Source organism: Mobula hypostoma, chromosome 2, assembly GCF_963921235.1.
Source record: "Mobula hypostoma chromosome 2, sMobHyp1.1, whole genome shotgun sequence".
NCBI classification, from domain to species: Eukaryota; Metazoa; Chordata; class Chondrichthyes; order Myliobatiformes; family Myliobatidae; genus Mobula; species Mobula hypostoma.
In genome coordinates this window covers 185,330,304-185,346,880 of record NC_086098.1, presented here as the reverse complement: position 1 = coordinate 185,346,880, position 16,577 = coordinate 185,330,304, and the positions used below count along the sequence as shown (strand labels likewise).

Genomic DNA, 16,577 nt, shown 5'->3' with positions numbered 1-16,577 from the left:
CCTCAAACTCTGTTCATTAGAAGTCTTTTTTGCTCAAACGCATCGCTAACTATAAAAACTGGCATTGAACAGTGCATGAGCTTTTAAAAGTATTCTTAAATCTCTTTAAAAGTGTATCCCCACTAACAAAATAGGGCCCTGGTTCCTGCACTTTCTCCAATAATTGGGACCCTGCCTTCCACATTCCATCTGATACACCAGGACTCTGGTATCTGTGATACACGAATACTCTGTTCATTAAAGTTACCAAGACTCAAGTTCTTACTTTCTTTAAACTCAACTGGTTCAGTTTCATGCACTCCATTAAAACTTCAGGTTCAGGAAATTTATTTTACCACTCTATTGTTTAACATATTAAAAATGTAAATTGAAAGAGTATTGGAGCATGAATTGGAATACAAAAAAACTCCGGAATAATTGGTACAATGCATTCAAATCCTGAACATAGGAGATTACTGGACTCCTATTAAAATTCACATAATTTTAGTCCTAAACAGCTGTATTTTTCCTCTTAAATCCTGGGGTCATTTACACTGATGTTCCCTGTACTGAAAATAAAAAGCACTGAAAATGAGTGGAAACCCAAAGAAATTGCTTTTCAATTAATTAATTACTAATCACTTTTTAATAATAGGATGTTGCTATGAGGGTATTCTTCAAAATTCATTCCAGTAATCACCAAATTTCATTAGCTATCTGACTTCAATTAATACCTGTTAGTACATTGTTTCTTTTGTGACAATATTGGAGTAATTATGATTGCTGGAAATACTATTTGACTTTCTGCTAATTGCACGAGTCTTGGCTTTTGGTCGCCTGAGAAGACAATAGGAGCTGAGTGTGGAGAAGAAGTTTTGTCTGAAGTTTGTAGAGACCAGGTTGTACAAGATAGGGTTGATAGTGGAGCTGACATAGAAGAGGATATTTGTCACCATGTAGAAGTAATGATAGAAATCGTAGAGAAATCTGAAAGTAGTAACAATAGCAATTAAGATTAAAAAAATGCAGCGTACTTCATAACAAAAGGATTGAGAATGCATTGTTCATTATTTTGTGGGTTCAAGAAGCAATCTTGTAAAGATTGTAAAGCATCCTTCCTCTCACTCCTCCACCTTTTAATTTTGTAATTTTCCCCCCTTCCTCTTAGTCCTAAAGAAGAGTCTTGGCTTTTTCCAATTAATTAATTAATTACTTTTTAAGCAATTGTTGCTATGAGGATATTTCCATAGATGCTGCCTGACCTGCTGAGATCCTCCAGGATTTTGTGTGTGTCATCTTGTAAAGGGATTTGAAAACGAAGAGTCTATCTGAAATTGTAATTATCCATAACTTCTCAAACTCAAATTATGAGGTTGTATGTATGTTATTAAGGATAGACATAAATTCAGAAAAGTCATTGGGTCTTGGTGCCTCCCTTTTCTAGCCTTAGCTCCCAAGTAAGAAAGGAACCATAGATCAATAATCGAATCAAATTTCCTTCTGGAGGGTACAAAATAAACTTAGATTCTATTCTATTGCTAGTCATCTGAGGAAAGTTAAGTGATAGAACTGTGTTCTGCATGACAGAGCCACATAGTTATAACCTATCACCACTGAAGTCCATTTGCGAAATTCAATCTTATTGACATCACTGACACTGAATATTAAATAATGTGCATAAGTACATGTTTAAAGCACAAAATTAATTTCATTTTGCTTGTAATATTACTTCAGTTACCAGTTCACATTTGATACATTTTGTTTTAAGATTTTTCTAAGTATTTGACCAGTACTTTATTAACAGAATTTAATTTTTGTGTCGTAAGTATTCTTTAATTACATCAACTCTTTGTCAGGGAAGGGGAGTATGTTTCAATATTCATAAAATATGGATTATAAAGTAATAATTAAAGATATGAATCTATTCACGTTTAAATCCCAGATTAAACCTAGCCATTCTGTTCATCCTCCCATTCGACAATCTCTGTTTATGTTAAGTAATTTTCTTACATGCACACAGTTAATTGTGTTTGGAACCTACTGTAAATGCATACTTTGAAGTTTATCTGTATCATATTTTCTCTATTAAAGAGGAGAGTCTTTCTCATTTAAAGTGAATAGATAATTGATGCTGCCAGACAAAGTGAGACTCATTCTAGAGAAATATAAACCATCCTGGTAGATGCAAGATATTATGCAAAATGGTTTTGTCAAGTACTCTTCTCTTTTTCTTGGGCAGTTCCTTCGGATTCAGAATGACTTTGAACTTCACATGGACTCCAGTTAACGATGCCATCACAGAAGCTCCTGTACCATACTGAGCGGCCATGGGCCAGAGATTCCTATGAATCAGTGGGGAAGTTTTACTTTTTCAAGTAGACTTTGAACACATTCTTCAATCTTTAGCTCATTTTAGGTAATCATTACACGATTCCTCTGACAATGTTTGTAATAAGGGTGTTTCATTCAGGTGTGTGAATGCCATGGCCTACAAATGCCCCTTGCCTCCTCCACCCATCGCCTCCAACTGAGTGCATAATCAATTCTGATTAGTACATAATATGATCAACACTGGGATCCTGGCCTGGGATGGGACAGTAACATTGATTCACTGCATTGGTGCTGCTTCCTTTACCCATGTGGGCTTGTTAATTTTAGCATCTTTGCAACCAACTTCCATGACACCCTTAAATTCATCTGATCCATCTCTGGCACCTCTCTCCCCTTTCTTGATCTCTCCAACTCCTTCTCTGGAGACAGATCATCTACTGACAAATTTTACAAACTCACTGACTCCCACCATTGCTTGAACTACACTCAGTTCTCTCAGCTTCCCTGCATCTGTTCTTCCAATGATGCTTTCCTTTCTGAAATGTCCTCTTTTTTCAGAAAACGGGATTTTTCTTCCACTCCATCCAGAATTCACCTACAATCTTCCGTTTCTTGTATGTCTGCCCTCTCTCCACCCCCCTCTCAACGTAACAGAGGATTTCCTTTATCCTTATTACCCCACAAGCAAATGCATCCAACATATCATTCTCCCCAACTTCTACCATCTCCCACTACAAAACCCATCTTCTCTCACCCTCCCCTCTCTGCTTTCCACAGGGAACACCCTCTTTGTGATTCCCTGAATGCTCATCCATCTACACAGCTAACCACCACCCCCCCGCCACCCCCAGGCACTTATAACTGTTCCAGATGTTATACCTCACGTACACCTCCTCCCGCACCACCATTCAGGGTCCTAAACACTCTCCAGGTGAGACAGCACTTCTCATGTGAATACATTGGTGTCATTGATTGTATCTGGTGCTTGCAGTGTGGCCTCTCTACATCTCTGAGACCCAGTGCAGATTGAGGATAGCTTCATCAAGCACCTTTGCTCCATCTGCTGTATAGCCAGGATCTCCTGGTAGCCAGTCATTTTAATTCCACTTCTCATTCCCACATTGACCTGTCTGTCTATGGCCTTCTCCACTGCCATTTTGAGGCTATATGCAGATTAGAGGAACAACACCTCATATTCTATTTTGGGTCGTCTCCAATCTGAAAACATTCCTCTAACCTCTGGTAATCACTTCCCTCTATTGCCCACCTCTTTGTTTTCCCTTTTCCCTCTGGTCCTATTACCTCCTCTCTTTCCCCTCCCAACCCCCATGACCTGCCCGTCACCCACACCCTCTCTCTTGCTCCCCACCCCTTCCCTTTATTCCATGGTCCACTGTGCACTCCCATCAGATTCCAGCTTCCTACATCATTCCCGGTTCTCCCTCCACACCACCATCTCTCCATTCTGCCAATTGGATTCATCTATCGTTGACCAGCTCGTGCTCCTCCCCCTACCCCTAAAACTAACTCCTGCCTTCTTTTTTTCTAGTTCTTACAGTGGGCCTTGACCTGAAATATTTACTGTTCATTTCGCTTCATAGATGCTAACTGATTGGCTGAGTTCCTCCCTTCCTCCTTTTGTGTGTTGCTCCATTCGAGCATCTACAGCATTTCTTTTGTCTCCTTTGGTTCACATACTTCCAGTGGATTGAGAGGTATTGTTGAGTTAGCATTAACTAGGATCACTGCTGCCTGGCAGACTACAAGTTTGTACCAAGTTTAATGCCATGATCTTCAGAAACCCTTTTCTACAGTCAACCAAGGTTATACACGACAAGTGGATGTAGCGTACCTGGACTTTCAAAAAGCCTTTGATAAGGTCCCACATAGGAGATTAGTGGGCTAAATTAGGGCACATGGTTTTGGGGGTAGGGTACTGGCATGGATAGAAAATTGATTGGCAGACAGGAAACAAAGAGTAGGGATTAACAGGTCCCTTTCAGAATGGCAGGTGGTGACTAGTGGGGTACCGCAAGGCTCGGTTCTGGGACTGCAGCTATTTATAATATATATTAATGACTTAGATGAAGGGATTAAAAGTAACATCAGCAAATTTGCAGAAGACACAAAGCTGGGTGGCAGTGTGAAATGTGAGGAGGATGTTGCAATAATGCAGGATGACTTGGACTGGGTGAGTGGGCAGATGCATGGCAGATGCAGTTTAATGTGGATAAATGTGAGGTTATCCACTTTGGTGGCAAGAACAGGAAGGCAGATTACTATCTGAATGGTGTCAAGTTAGGAAAAGGGGAAGTACAACGAGATCTGGGTGTCCTTATACATCAGTCACTGAAAGTAAGCATACAGGTACAGCAGGCAGTGAAGAAAGCTAATGGCATATTGGCCTTCATAACAAGGGGAGTTGAGTATAGGAGCAAAGAGTTCCTTCTGCAGTAGTACAGGGCCCTGGTGAGACTACACTTGGAGTATTGTGTGCAGTTTTGGTCTCCAAATTTGAGGAAGGACATTTTTGCTATTGAGGGAGTACAGCGTAGGTTCATGAGGTTAATTCCCGGGATGGCGGGACTGTCATATGTTGAAAGATTGGAGCAGCTGGGCTTGTATACACTGGAATTTAGAAGGATGAGAGGGGATCTGATTGAAACATATAAGATTATTAAGGGATTGGACACGCTAGAGGCAGGAAACATGTTCCCGATGTCGGTGGAGTCCAGAACCAGAGGCCACAATTTGAGAATAAGGGGTAGGCCATTTAGAACGGAGTTGAGGAAAAACTTTTTCACCCAGAGAGCTGTGGATCTGTGGAATGCTCTGCTTCAGAAGGCAGTGGAGGCCAATTCTCTGGATGCTTTCAAGAAAGAGTTAGATAGAGCTCTTAATGATAGCGGAGTGAAGGGATATGGGGAAGAAGGCAGGAACGGGGTACTGATTGTGGATGATCAGCTATGATCACAGTGAATGGCGGTGCTGGCTCAAAGGACCAAATGGCCTACTCCTGCACCCATTGCCAATTGTCTATTCTACTCATTAGATATCAGTTAATAAAAACACCAGCAATATAACAGTAGGACTTGAATTTATCTGGTACTTTCCATACACATTTTAGACGTTCCAGAATCACTTTACAATCAATCAAGAATGGGTTAATGTAATTTGGGATAAAGCAGCTGTGTGTCAGCAGCTTTCAATGGCAGCCAAGGTGGTAATTGCCAAATTGTCAGCCTTTCAAATGTTGATAGAATAATCAATATTAGGGAGAATAGCAGGATTAATTTTCCTGCTCTTCCTATAAATAATGTCAAGGGATGTTTCATATCCACCTAAGTGATCTGATGAGACCTCAGTTTAACATAATGTTATTAGTATCAGAACTTGTGATTTCTGTCAGTCATCGACCTGTAATTCTGGCTTTATCTGTCTCTCTATTACTACAGCCTGCACCACTGAGCCTGTCCCACAAACCTGCTATAGGCAACACGTGACAAAGACAAATAAGCATTGTGAGATTTCAAATGCCACATTGACCTACTTGGTCTCACCTTATCACAGATATTCTCTCTCTTACTGAAGACCTATTTTCTCTCTCTCCCAGTTTTGAGGAAGGTTCCCAGATCTGAAACATTAACTCTGGCTTCTTTTTTCATAGATGCTGCTTGACATACTGAATGTTTCTGGTGTTTCATGCTTTTATTTCAGAGTTATATCCTCTGCATTTTTCTTCATTTCTGAAGGCTATTCATGGACAAGAATAGAAGAACTCAAGAAAATAGGAGCATGAATAGGCCACCTGACATCTCAAGTCTGTCATTCAATATGATCGCAGCTGACCTACCTAAGACCTCAACTCCTCTTTTGTGCCAATTCCCCACAGACCTCAATTAGATCTCAAGACCTATTGAGAATGCGCCACCCTTTAATCATGACTGATTAATTTTCCCTCTCAACCTCACTCTCTTACCTTCTTCCCAAAACCTTTGACACCCCTACTAATCAAGAACCTATCAACCTCTGCTTTAAATATACCCAATGCATTAGCCTCTACAGCCATCTGTGGCAATGAATTCCACAGATTCACTGCTCTCTGATTAAGAAAATTCCTCCTCCTTCTATTCTGAGGTTGTGCCCACAGGTTCTAGACACTCCACTTTTGGAAAAATTCCCTCCACGTCAATTCTCTCTAGGACTTCCATTGATCTTTCAAGTATTTATCTACCTCCTCTTTAAATACCTGAGTGTTCTAGCCTCCACCATCATCCAGTATAGAGAAAAGGCATCACATAAGACAAAAGACATTGGAGCAGACTTAGGCCATTCAGCCCATCAAGTCTGCTTCGTCATTTCAACATGGCTGATCCCAGATCCCATTCAACCCCATAAACTTGCCTTCTCACCATATCCCTTGATGCTCCAACCAGTCAGGAATCCATCAACTTCTGCTTTAAATATACCCATGGACTGGAGTGCACCTCAGGTTGTGGCAGGGCATTCCATAGGTTCACCACTCTGTCTAAAAAAGTTCCTCCTTACTCCTGTTCTAAAAGGTTGCCCCTCGATTTTGGGGCTGTGCCCCCTAGTTCTGGATACTCCCACTAAAGGAAACATCCTCTACACATCCACCTTTTCAAGTCCTTGATTCAATGAGATCCCTTACATTCTTCTAAATTTCAGTGAATACAGGCCCAAAGCTGCCAAACACTCCTCATATGTTAACCCCTTCATTCCTGGAATCATCCTCATGAACCTTCTCTGGACTGTCTCCAATGACAATACATCCATTCTGAGATAAGGGACACAAACCCATTGACAATACTCCAAGTGTGGCCTGACTGGTGTCTTATAAAGCTTCAGCATTACCTCCTTGTTGTTATATTCTATTCCCCTTGAAATAAATGCCAACATTGCATTTGTCTTACCACAGACTCAATCTGTGAATTAACCCCCTGGGAGTCTTGCACGAGTACTCCTAAGTCCCTCTGCACCTCTGATGTTTGAATTTTCTCCCCATTTAGATAATAGTCTGCACTATTGCTCCTTTTACCAAAATGCATTATCATACATTTCCCAATACTGTATTCCATCTGCTACTTTTTTGCCCACTCTTCCAATTTGTCTAAGTCCTGCTGCAATTGCATTGTTTCCTCAGCACTACCCACCCCTCCACCTATCTTCATATCATCTGCAAACTTTGCCACAAAGCCATCAATTTCACTATTATTGACGAACAATGTGAAAAGTGGCAGTCCCAATACTGATCCCTGAGGAACACCACTAGTCACCAGCAGCTAATCAGAAAAGGTCCCCTTAATTCCCACTCGCTGCCTCCTGACTTTCAGCTATTCCTCTATCCATGCCAGTACATTTCCTGTAACACCATAGGATTTTATCTTGTTAAGCAGCCTCATGTGAGGCACCTTATCAAATGCCTTCTGAAAATCTTAGTAAATGACACCCACAACTTGTCTTTTATCCACCCTGCTTGTTACTTCCTCAAAGAATTCTAACTAATTTGTCAGGTAAGATTTCTCTTCACAGAAACCATGCTGACTTTGACTTATTTTATCATTAGTCTCCAAGTATTCCAAAACCTCATCCTTAATATAGACTCCAACATTTTCCCAACCACTGAGGTTAGGCTAACTGGTCTATATTTTCCTCTCTCTTGTCTTCCTCCCTTCTTAGAGTGGAGTGACATTTGCAATCTTCCAGTCCTCTGGGACCATTCTTGAAAGATAATGACCAATGCATCTGTTGTTTCTTCAGTAACTTCTCTCAGGATTCTGGGATGTAGTCTGTCTGGTCCAGGTGACTTATCCACTTTAAGACTTTTTATTTTGCCTTGGATTTTTTCCTTCCTAATAGCAATGGCACTCACTCCTGCTCCCTGATGCTCATGGACCTCTGGCACACTGCTAATGTTTTCCACAATAAAGGCAAAAGCAAAGTACTTAAGTTCATCTGCCATTTCTTTGTCCCCCATTACTACCTCACCAGTATAATTTTTCAGTGTTCCAATATCAACCTTCATCTTCCTTTTATTCTTCATATAACTGAAAAACCCTTTAGTATCCTGCTTTATATTATCAGCAAGATTGCCCTCCTATTTCATCTTTTCCCTTCTTATAGCTTTTTTTAGTTGCCTGTTGTTGGATTTTAAAAGCTTCCCACTCACTTTTGCTACCTTATATGCCCTTTCCTTGGTTTATATTCAATCCTTAACTTCCCTTGTCAGCCACTGTTGCCTAGCACTTCTATATGAGAATTTCTTCTTCTGTGGGATATATCTATCCTGCGCCTTGTGAACTATTTCCTGTAACTTCATAGGCTCTGCTCTGCCATCATACCCACCAGTACCTCCTCCAAACCACCTAGGTAAGCTTCTCTCTCATGCCTCTGTAATTGCTTTTATTTCCATTGTGATACTGATACATGTGACTTATGCTTCCTCTCAAACTGAGGTCTGAATTCAATCATATTACGATCGCTGCCTCCTAGGGGTTCCTTTATGATAAGCTGAATAATACTATCTGGGTTATTGCACAACACACAATCCAAGATAGCCTTTCCCCTAGTAGGCTCGAGCACAAGCTGCTCTAAAGGGTATATTGTAGGCATTGAAAAATTTTCCTCTCTTGCGATCCGATATCACGAATGGCAACTAGAATAAAACAGTGCAATGACTGTTTGCGTTAGTGAATTATTCAAAATTCTAGCTTCATTGAATTCCCTACAAATTGGTTACTTAGATCCTTGAATCTGTGCTGAGTTCCTTCAGGTTGTTATAGCCAAGGGTGGTAATGGGGACAAGCTCCCACTACCTATTAAATGCTTCCAATAGCGTGCGCTTCAAATAACTTCCGACAATCATGTCCAACACATGACCTTCACGCATGGCTTAGCTACTGACAGAAGAAGGGGCAAAGGCAGGTTACTGACACCTTAAAAACCATTTGCCTCGGACATTTGCAGCAGTGGTCGGCAGCTCAACTACGAGAAGGAAAATGCTGAACGCAAATCTTTGCTGCCTTGCAGCTATACCCACTCATGGGGAAGACTTCGGGAGTAAACCCCGAGGAAGAACCTGGAGCTGGATTCACTAAAGCAGTCCTACATTGAGTTCATCCCTGACTGGTGACTCCTGTGACGCTGCTGGTGTCAAACTGCATCGGTCTCTGCTGCTCCACTGGGTTCATCAGATTCATGGAGAGGGGGAGCTTGCTACATGGGCAACAGCTTGCCCTCCATATTCTACTGCTCAGGTTTTCATATCTGTAGAGCTAGGATGCAACATCCATGGACAACCTTGACCGATGGAGGCCTCACTCACCTGTGCTGATTTTTTGACATGTAGCTCTGTCACATAGCATCCTTTAGTTTTGATAGTTGAGTTTATGTAGGGAAAATTCATTCATTCTAGATTTGGGTTTGAGAATCTTAATTTAGTTTTGATATATTAGGTTGCATGACTATTGTAATGTGAAAACATGAGGCAACCATTTTGTAGATGGTAAGTTCCCACAAATAGTAAGAGAAAATGAACAAGTTGCAATTAAGTACTTATATATTTAGACATGTTTGTTAATACTGATCGATAAATATTGTCTTGAAAGGAATGGCTCTCTGTTCTGCTTAGGATTAATTAGGATTAGTTCTCTGGGATTTATTGTGTTTAGTAAGTCTTTTAGTCTATTCTAAAGACAGCATGTGACAGGTTGGCACATCTTCATCACTGCAAGTCTCTGGAGTGTGACCTGAATCCACAACCAATTGGCATTAATCCAGAAATCCATTAATATTCTGCACAAATCATGTTAGAATACTCAAAGATGGAAAAGAAATGTTGGCCTCATATTTTCCATAAAATATTAAGCAATAATATTGCCATCAAATTAGAACTCTAGTCATTTGGTACTTACTCTGTCCACTGATGTTTGGGCACATAACAGAACATGAGACGACGCACGTGATATGGAAGCCAGCATACCACAAAGGCAATGACTACAGCCCCTGCAGATTAAAAGGAATATCTCTGAATTTTTTATCCTTCATATCACCATGCTTATTCAATCAAACCAGGAAGAACTTAGAACATAGAATCATAGAATCTACAGTACATTACAGGCCCTTTGGCCCACAATGTTGTGCCAACCATATAACCTACTCTAAAAATTGCCTAGAATTATCCTATCACATACCCTTTTATTTTTCTAAGCTCCATTTACCCATCTAAGAGTCTCTTAAAAGACCCTATTATATCTGCTTCCACCATCAGTATCGGTAGTGCATTCCACGCACCCACAACCCTCTGTGTGAAAAACTTACCCCTGACATCCCCTTGGTACCTATTTCCAAGCACCTTAAAACTATGCTACTTTGTGTTAGCCATTTCAGCCCTGGGAAAAAGCCTCTGGCTATCCACACAATTATCATCTATCAGGTCACCTCTCATCCTCCGTCACTCCAAGGAGAAAAGGCCAAGTTCACTCAACCTATTCTCATAAGGTACACCCTCCAATCCGGGCAACATCCTTGTAAATCTCCTCTGCACTCTAAAGATAAAGAAAAATAAAGAAAGTTGAGGAAACCTTTCACAATAAAATATCCCCGAAAATTTGGATATTCTTCCGATTAGTACATGACTAACATAGGTGATGAATGTAGTTAGACATGTATAATTTGAAGCAATGACATGAAGTTGATAGACTCACAGAGTCACGGAGCATTGGAATATGGATACAGGCGCCTTGGCCCAACAAATCTATATTGAACCATGTCTGTCATAAAGTTAGCCCAAATTTCCCGTTTTGACCTGTATTCCTCTAAGCCCCGGCCCTCCAATTTCTTCTGAAATGATTCTATTGTACCTGCCTCAACTACTTCCTCTGGCAGCTCATTCCATATACTCACCACACTCCATGTGAAAAAGTTGCCCCTCAGGTCCCTTTTAAATCTTCCCCCCTCACTCTAATCTAGTTTTGGACTTCCCTACCTTGGGGAATATACTGTTATAATCCAACTTATCTATGCCACTCATAATTTTAAACACATTTATAAGGTCACCCCTTATTCTCCCACATTCCAGGGAATAAAGAGCTAGCCTGGCCAATCTCTCCCTATAACTCAGGCCTGTGCACCTGTAAATGTTAATTGTTGTATTATCTAGAGTTGATAAGTCCTTGTCTGTCTGTCTGTCTGTATCTTGTTTTACGGCGGTTGGCATCCAGCTTAATGGTGCATTACCGCCACCCTCTGCTCCAGAGACTCTGCACTAGACATACATTCTAAATCCCTTCACCCAATCTCTCACACACACACACAAACCTACACTTCACCCTCCCATCTTTGACCATCCTAGTATCCTATTCCTGTTTATTCGTCATATTCTATAAAAAACCCCTGTACCCCTTAAAAACGCTAAAAATACCCGGACTTGTGCTCTCTCACCCATGCCCAGCAACCCTTTTAATGTGAATTCCTGCATCCCCAACTCCCTTAGTTTAATTCTCATCACCTCTCTCTGTATCCCATACTTCCTGCAACTCAGAACTACATGTTCTACTGACTTCTCTTCCTGACATTCCTCACACAATCCTGTCTGGTGTTTCCCTATCATTTTCAATGTTTTGTTTAATGCACAGTGTCCCAGCCTTAACCGAGTCCACACAGTCTCCTCTCTTCTGTTTCCATTACTTACCCTAGTAACTGCAACACTCTTTTGTATCTGATATAGATGCCTCCCTTTCCCCTCCCTGTCCCATCTTTCTTGCCACATTCGGTTGACTTTTTCCCAGATTACACACTTAACCTCTGCTTTACTGATACTAATGTGCATTTCCACATTTTCTTTCTTTAACGCCCTCTTTGCCAACTCATCCACCCTCTCATTCCCCTTCACCCCTACATGTGCTGGAACCCATAGAAATTTTACCTGACCTCCCTGATTTGCAATTCTTGTAACTAACTGAAGGACTTCATAAAGTACATCTTGCCGACTGTTTGTGTGAAAAGACCTTAAACTTGCTAGAACTGAGGATGAATCTGAACATATCAATGCTTTGGATGGTCTGGCTTTCTGCACCCATTGCAATGCATCCAACACTGCCAGCATCTCCACTGTAACACCCTAACTTATTAGATGTTCTTCTGCTGATTCCAATTTCTTTTGCTGGTATTACCACCCCAAACCCTGTCACTCCTGTTTCAGGTTCCTTCGCACCATCTGTATAAATGTGAGTATAATCACTATACTTTTCCATCACATGACAGTTAAATGCATTTACCAAATCTGTTTTATATCTTTCTTTCCTTTTTACCTCTAACAAATGCCAGTCTATGTCAGGCCATACAAGTTTCCATGGAGCTACAACTGGATAAACTACTGAAGGACTTATCCTCAGATCAAACACTCCACATTCTTTCGTGATATCATTCCCTACCCGACTAAAGGTATCCCTCTGAAACCTCCCATTTTCCCAGCACTCCTGCAACACTCCTTTAGTAGGGTGAGAATCATTGTGCCCCTGCAAGTTAGCCCAGTAGTTTGCCATCAGTTGCATCCTTCTTAGTTCCAAAGGCATTATTCCCATTTCTACCTGTAGGGCTGACACTGGTGACGTTTTAAAAGCCCCACTGCACACTCTCAAGGCCTGAGCCTGAATCACATCCAGTTTCCTTATAAGAGACCTAGCTGCTGATCCATATACTATATTTCCATAATCCAATACAGATCTTACTAAAGCCACATACATTCTCTTCAAAGCTGAACAACTTGCTCCCCATTCCCTACCAGTCAAACATCTCATCACATTTATTACTTTTTTACATTTCTCCTCAACTTTCCTGATATGGTCTGCCCATGTTAATCGTGAATCAAATATAACTCCCAGAAATTTAAATGATGCAACCCTTTCTAATTCAACCCCATACATCCTTAACTTCTTCCCTACCTCAACCCTTTTCCTGGTAAAAAATACAGTTTGAGTTTTTATCTACTGAAAATCTACATCCCCAATCATAACCCCACTCCACCACTTCATCAATTGCTTCTTGTAGTTTCCTGATTATATAGTCCATGTTCCTGCCTCTTTTCCACAAGGCTCCATCATCCGCAAACAGTGACCCACCTATATCCACTGGTACCTTTGTGAAGACATCATTGATCATAATCATGAAAAGTAATGGGCTAATCACACTACCTTGAGGTGTGCTATTTTCCACTATGTACTGTTTTGATAATTCTGATCCAATCCAAACTTGAATTTTTCTACCAAACAAAAAATCTTTAATCCAATTAAAAACTCTCCCACCAACCCCCATCTTGTGCAGTTTAATTAATAATCCTTCCTTCCACATCATATCATAGGCTTTTTCAATGTCAAAGAACACTGCCACTACTGACTCTCTATTTGCCTGGGCCTTCCCTATTTCAGTCTCTAACATAATCACTGAGTCCATGGAATTCCTTCCCTTTCTAAAACCACTCTGATAACTTGGAGCATTTCCCTTTTCTCAAGCTCATATGATAACCTTTCTGTTATCATCCTTTCCATTATCTTACATATACTTGATGTTAATGCAATTGGTCTGTAGCTAGTGGGTTTTGACAGATCCTTGCCAGGCTTCCTTATTGGAATTACTACTGCTTCTTTCCATGCACTTGGTAATCTTCCTTCCTCCCACACTCTGTTATAAAAATGCAGCAACTTCAAGAGCGCTCCTTCTCCTAGATTTTTTAGCATCACAGAGCATATCAGATCTTTCCCTGGGGAGGTTGGTCTCGATCTCTTTATTGCTCTCACCATTTCTGCTAATGTAAATGGATCATCAATTATATCATCTGTTCCTTCCCTCCTGCTTAACACACCTGGGTGTTGGCTCATTATTCTTTCCCTTCTTCTTCTCCCTTCTTCAGACAAATTTTTTGAACTGTGTATCAGTACAAATGACTTGGCCATGACCTCGGCCTTATCCCGACTGGAGACTGCAGTTTCCTCCTCAGATATCATTACTGGATATTCCCATTCCCTTCTATCTCCTCCCATCCTCTTAGTCATTCCCCATATCTCTCTCACAGGTGTTGTTCTTCCTACCTTGTCGCAAAAACTCCTCCAACTTGCCCTTTTAGCTTGACGTATAGTTCTTCTCACCACTGCCTGTGCTTTCTTATATTGAACCAAATGCTGCATATTATGGGTTCTTTTAACTAGCCTGAATGCTCTATTTCTGTTTTTTACAGCCTGACAACATTCCTCTGTCCACCATGGTACCAGTTTTCTATTCATCCTATTTTTACTCCTAGGTATAGATCCTTCTGCTGCCATGATAATTGCTGAAGTCACCTGACTGTTTAATTCATCTACATTTCCAGAAATATCAATCTTTGTCAACCCTTCTTCACTCAACTTCTGGAACTTACCCCAATCAGCTTTTTCAAACACCCACTTTGGGGTTCCGCCATCTGGTCTTACTTCAACTCTTTCACCCACTGAACACAAAACTGGGTAGTGATCACTGCCTACTGTTGAAGCAGTCCAAACTCCCCAGTTACTAATGCCAGCCAAGGTATTAGACACTAACGTAATACCTAACACTGACTCAGTTCCTGTTGTTATATCTATCCTTGTGCCGCTACCATCATTCATACACACCAAATCCCTTTCTTCCATCAAATCTTCAATTACTTTTCCATTTGGATCTGTAATCTGATCCCCCCATATTGTGCTATGAGCATTGAAATCTGCACACCACACTACTTTATGTCTGTTTTGTCCTTGTATCTTTAATAGGCTGTCCAAATCCAACCTTTTACATGGATTGTAGTAGTTAATTATAACCACTCCCTCCCCTCTCTCCCACACTTCCACCACTATGTATTCCTGATCATCTCCTTTCTCCAGTACCCTATATGGTATACCTTGCTTGATTAACATAGCACAACCCCCTCCTCCCCCTAGATTTCTATCTTTCCTTATCATTGTATACCCATATACCACAAAGTTTAAAGTTGGTTTCAACCAAGTTTCCTGAATACACACTACATCTGGTTTTACAACCATTTCTTTAATAAAGTGCTTGAATTCCTGGCTATTGGCCAGTAAGCTCCTTGCATTCCTTTGTAAAAGAATCACCATAATTAGTATTAACCAACACATGACACTTCCTGGCTTGACTGATTACTGAGGTTCTCCCTCACTTCCTCCCATGTCAGTCCTACTAACCCTAAATGGTTTACTGCTGCTTTTACCACCAGCTGAATTTTGTCACTTTTTGACTTTACCTCAGCAGTACTATTAATCACTCCTGCAATGAATGTTACTAGAGCCTTTTTGTCCACATAAATCCTGTCATTTGTTCTTTGTTGCATCTCTTGTATCCCTATTGCTCCCTGTTCATTAGGAGCATTATTCTGTTCTCTTGACATTCTTACAGCTTCTGCATAAGTGATCTTTCTTTTCACTCTTATTTCTTGAATTTTAGTCTCCCGTTTCACAACCTCACACCCACTATATGCAACATTATGAGCTCCTCCACAATTGCAGCATTTTGGTTGAACTCCTGTTCCGCACTTTCCATATTCATGATCACCCCCACATCTAGCACATCTCCTCTGCCTTTTACAGTTTTTAGCCACATGTCCAAACCTTTGACAATTATAGCACCTCAATGGCTTTGGCACATACACCCTTACTGGGTAACTCATGAAACCCAGGAACACCTTCCTTGGCACTCTTTCTTCTTCAAATTCAATCAATACTGATTCACTTTCCTTTTTCACTCCCTCCTTTGTTGTTTTCAGTCTTTGAACATTCATGACTTTCCCTCCTTTGATATTCCTCTTTATCTCCTCCATATTTATACTCATTGGTATCCCTGTGATCACTCCTTTACAACCACTGTTTTGTGCTCCCACCCTCCCAGTGTATTCCACCTTGCATTTTCCTATCTCTTTTAGCTTGAGTGCTTTCTCAAGTTGTTCCTCATTCGCACATCTTACCAATAAGTTGCCATCATTAAGGACTTTTGCAAATACTATTTCCCCTATCTTATTTGTCAGAGTTGTTGTTAGCACAAACGGGTTAATTTTCTTCATATGTCCCTGAGCCTTCTCATTAAACCTAATTATGACAACACCTCCTCTCTGAGCTTGTTCATCTTCCTCACTTTCAGAGCTTTCTCCACTATCATTTCTTATTCTTTTATTCCCTTTGTCTTGGTTTTTATTCATCTGACCCCTCACTACCTCCTCATTC

The 16,577-nt window shown here is 40.7% G+C and overlaps 1 protein-coding gene across 1 annotated transcript in view; it reads right to left on the bottom strand.

The window, feature by feature from the left end:
* Nucleotides 1-286: 286 nt before the first annotated feature.
* Nucleotides 287-16,577, bottom strand: part of LOC134357795 (neurotensin receptor type 1-like) — a 70,337-nt gene continuing 54,046 nt past the window's right edge. Inside the window, exons 3-4 of the mRNA XM_063069453.1 lie at nt 10,245-10,335; nt 287-966 (exon numbers count right to left, since the gene is read on the bottom strand). Coding sequence (XP_062925523.1) covers nt 717-966; nt 10,245-10,335 — 341 coding nt within the window. The 3' untranslated portion in view covers nt 287-716. The remainder of the gene's footprint in view (nt 967-10,244; nt 10,336-16,577) is intronic.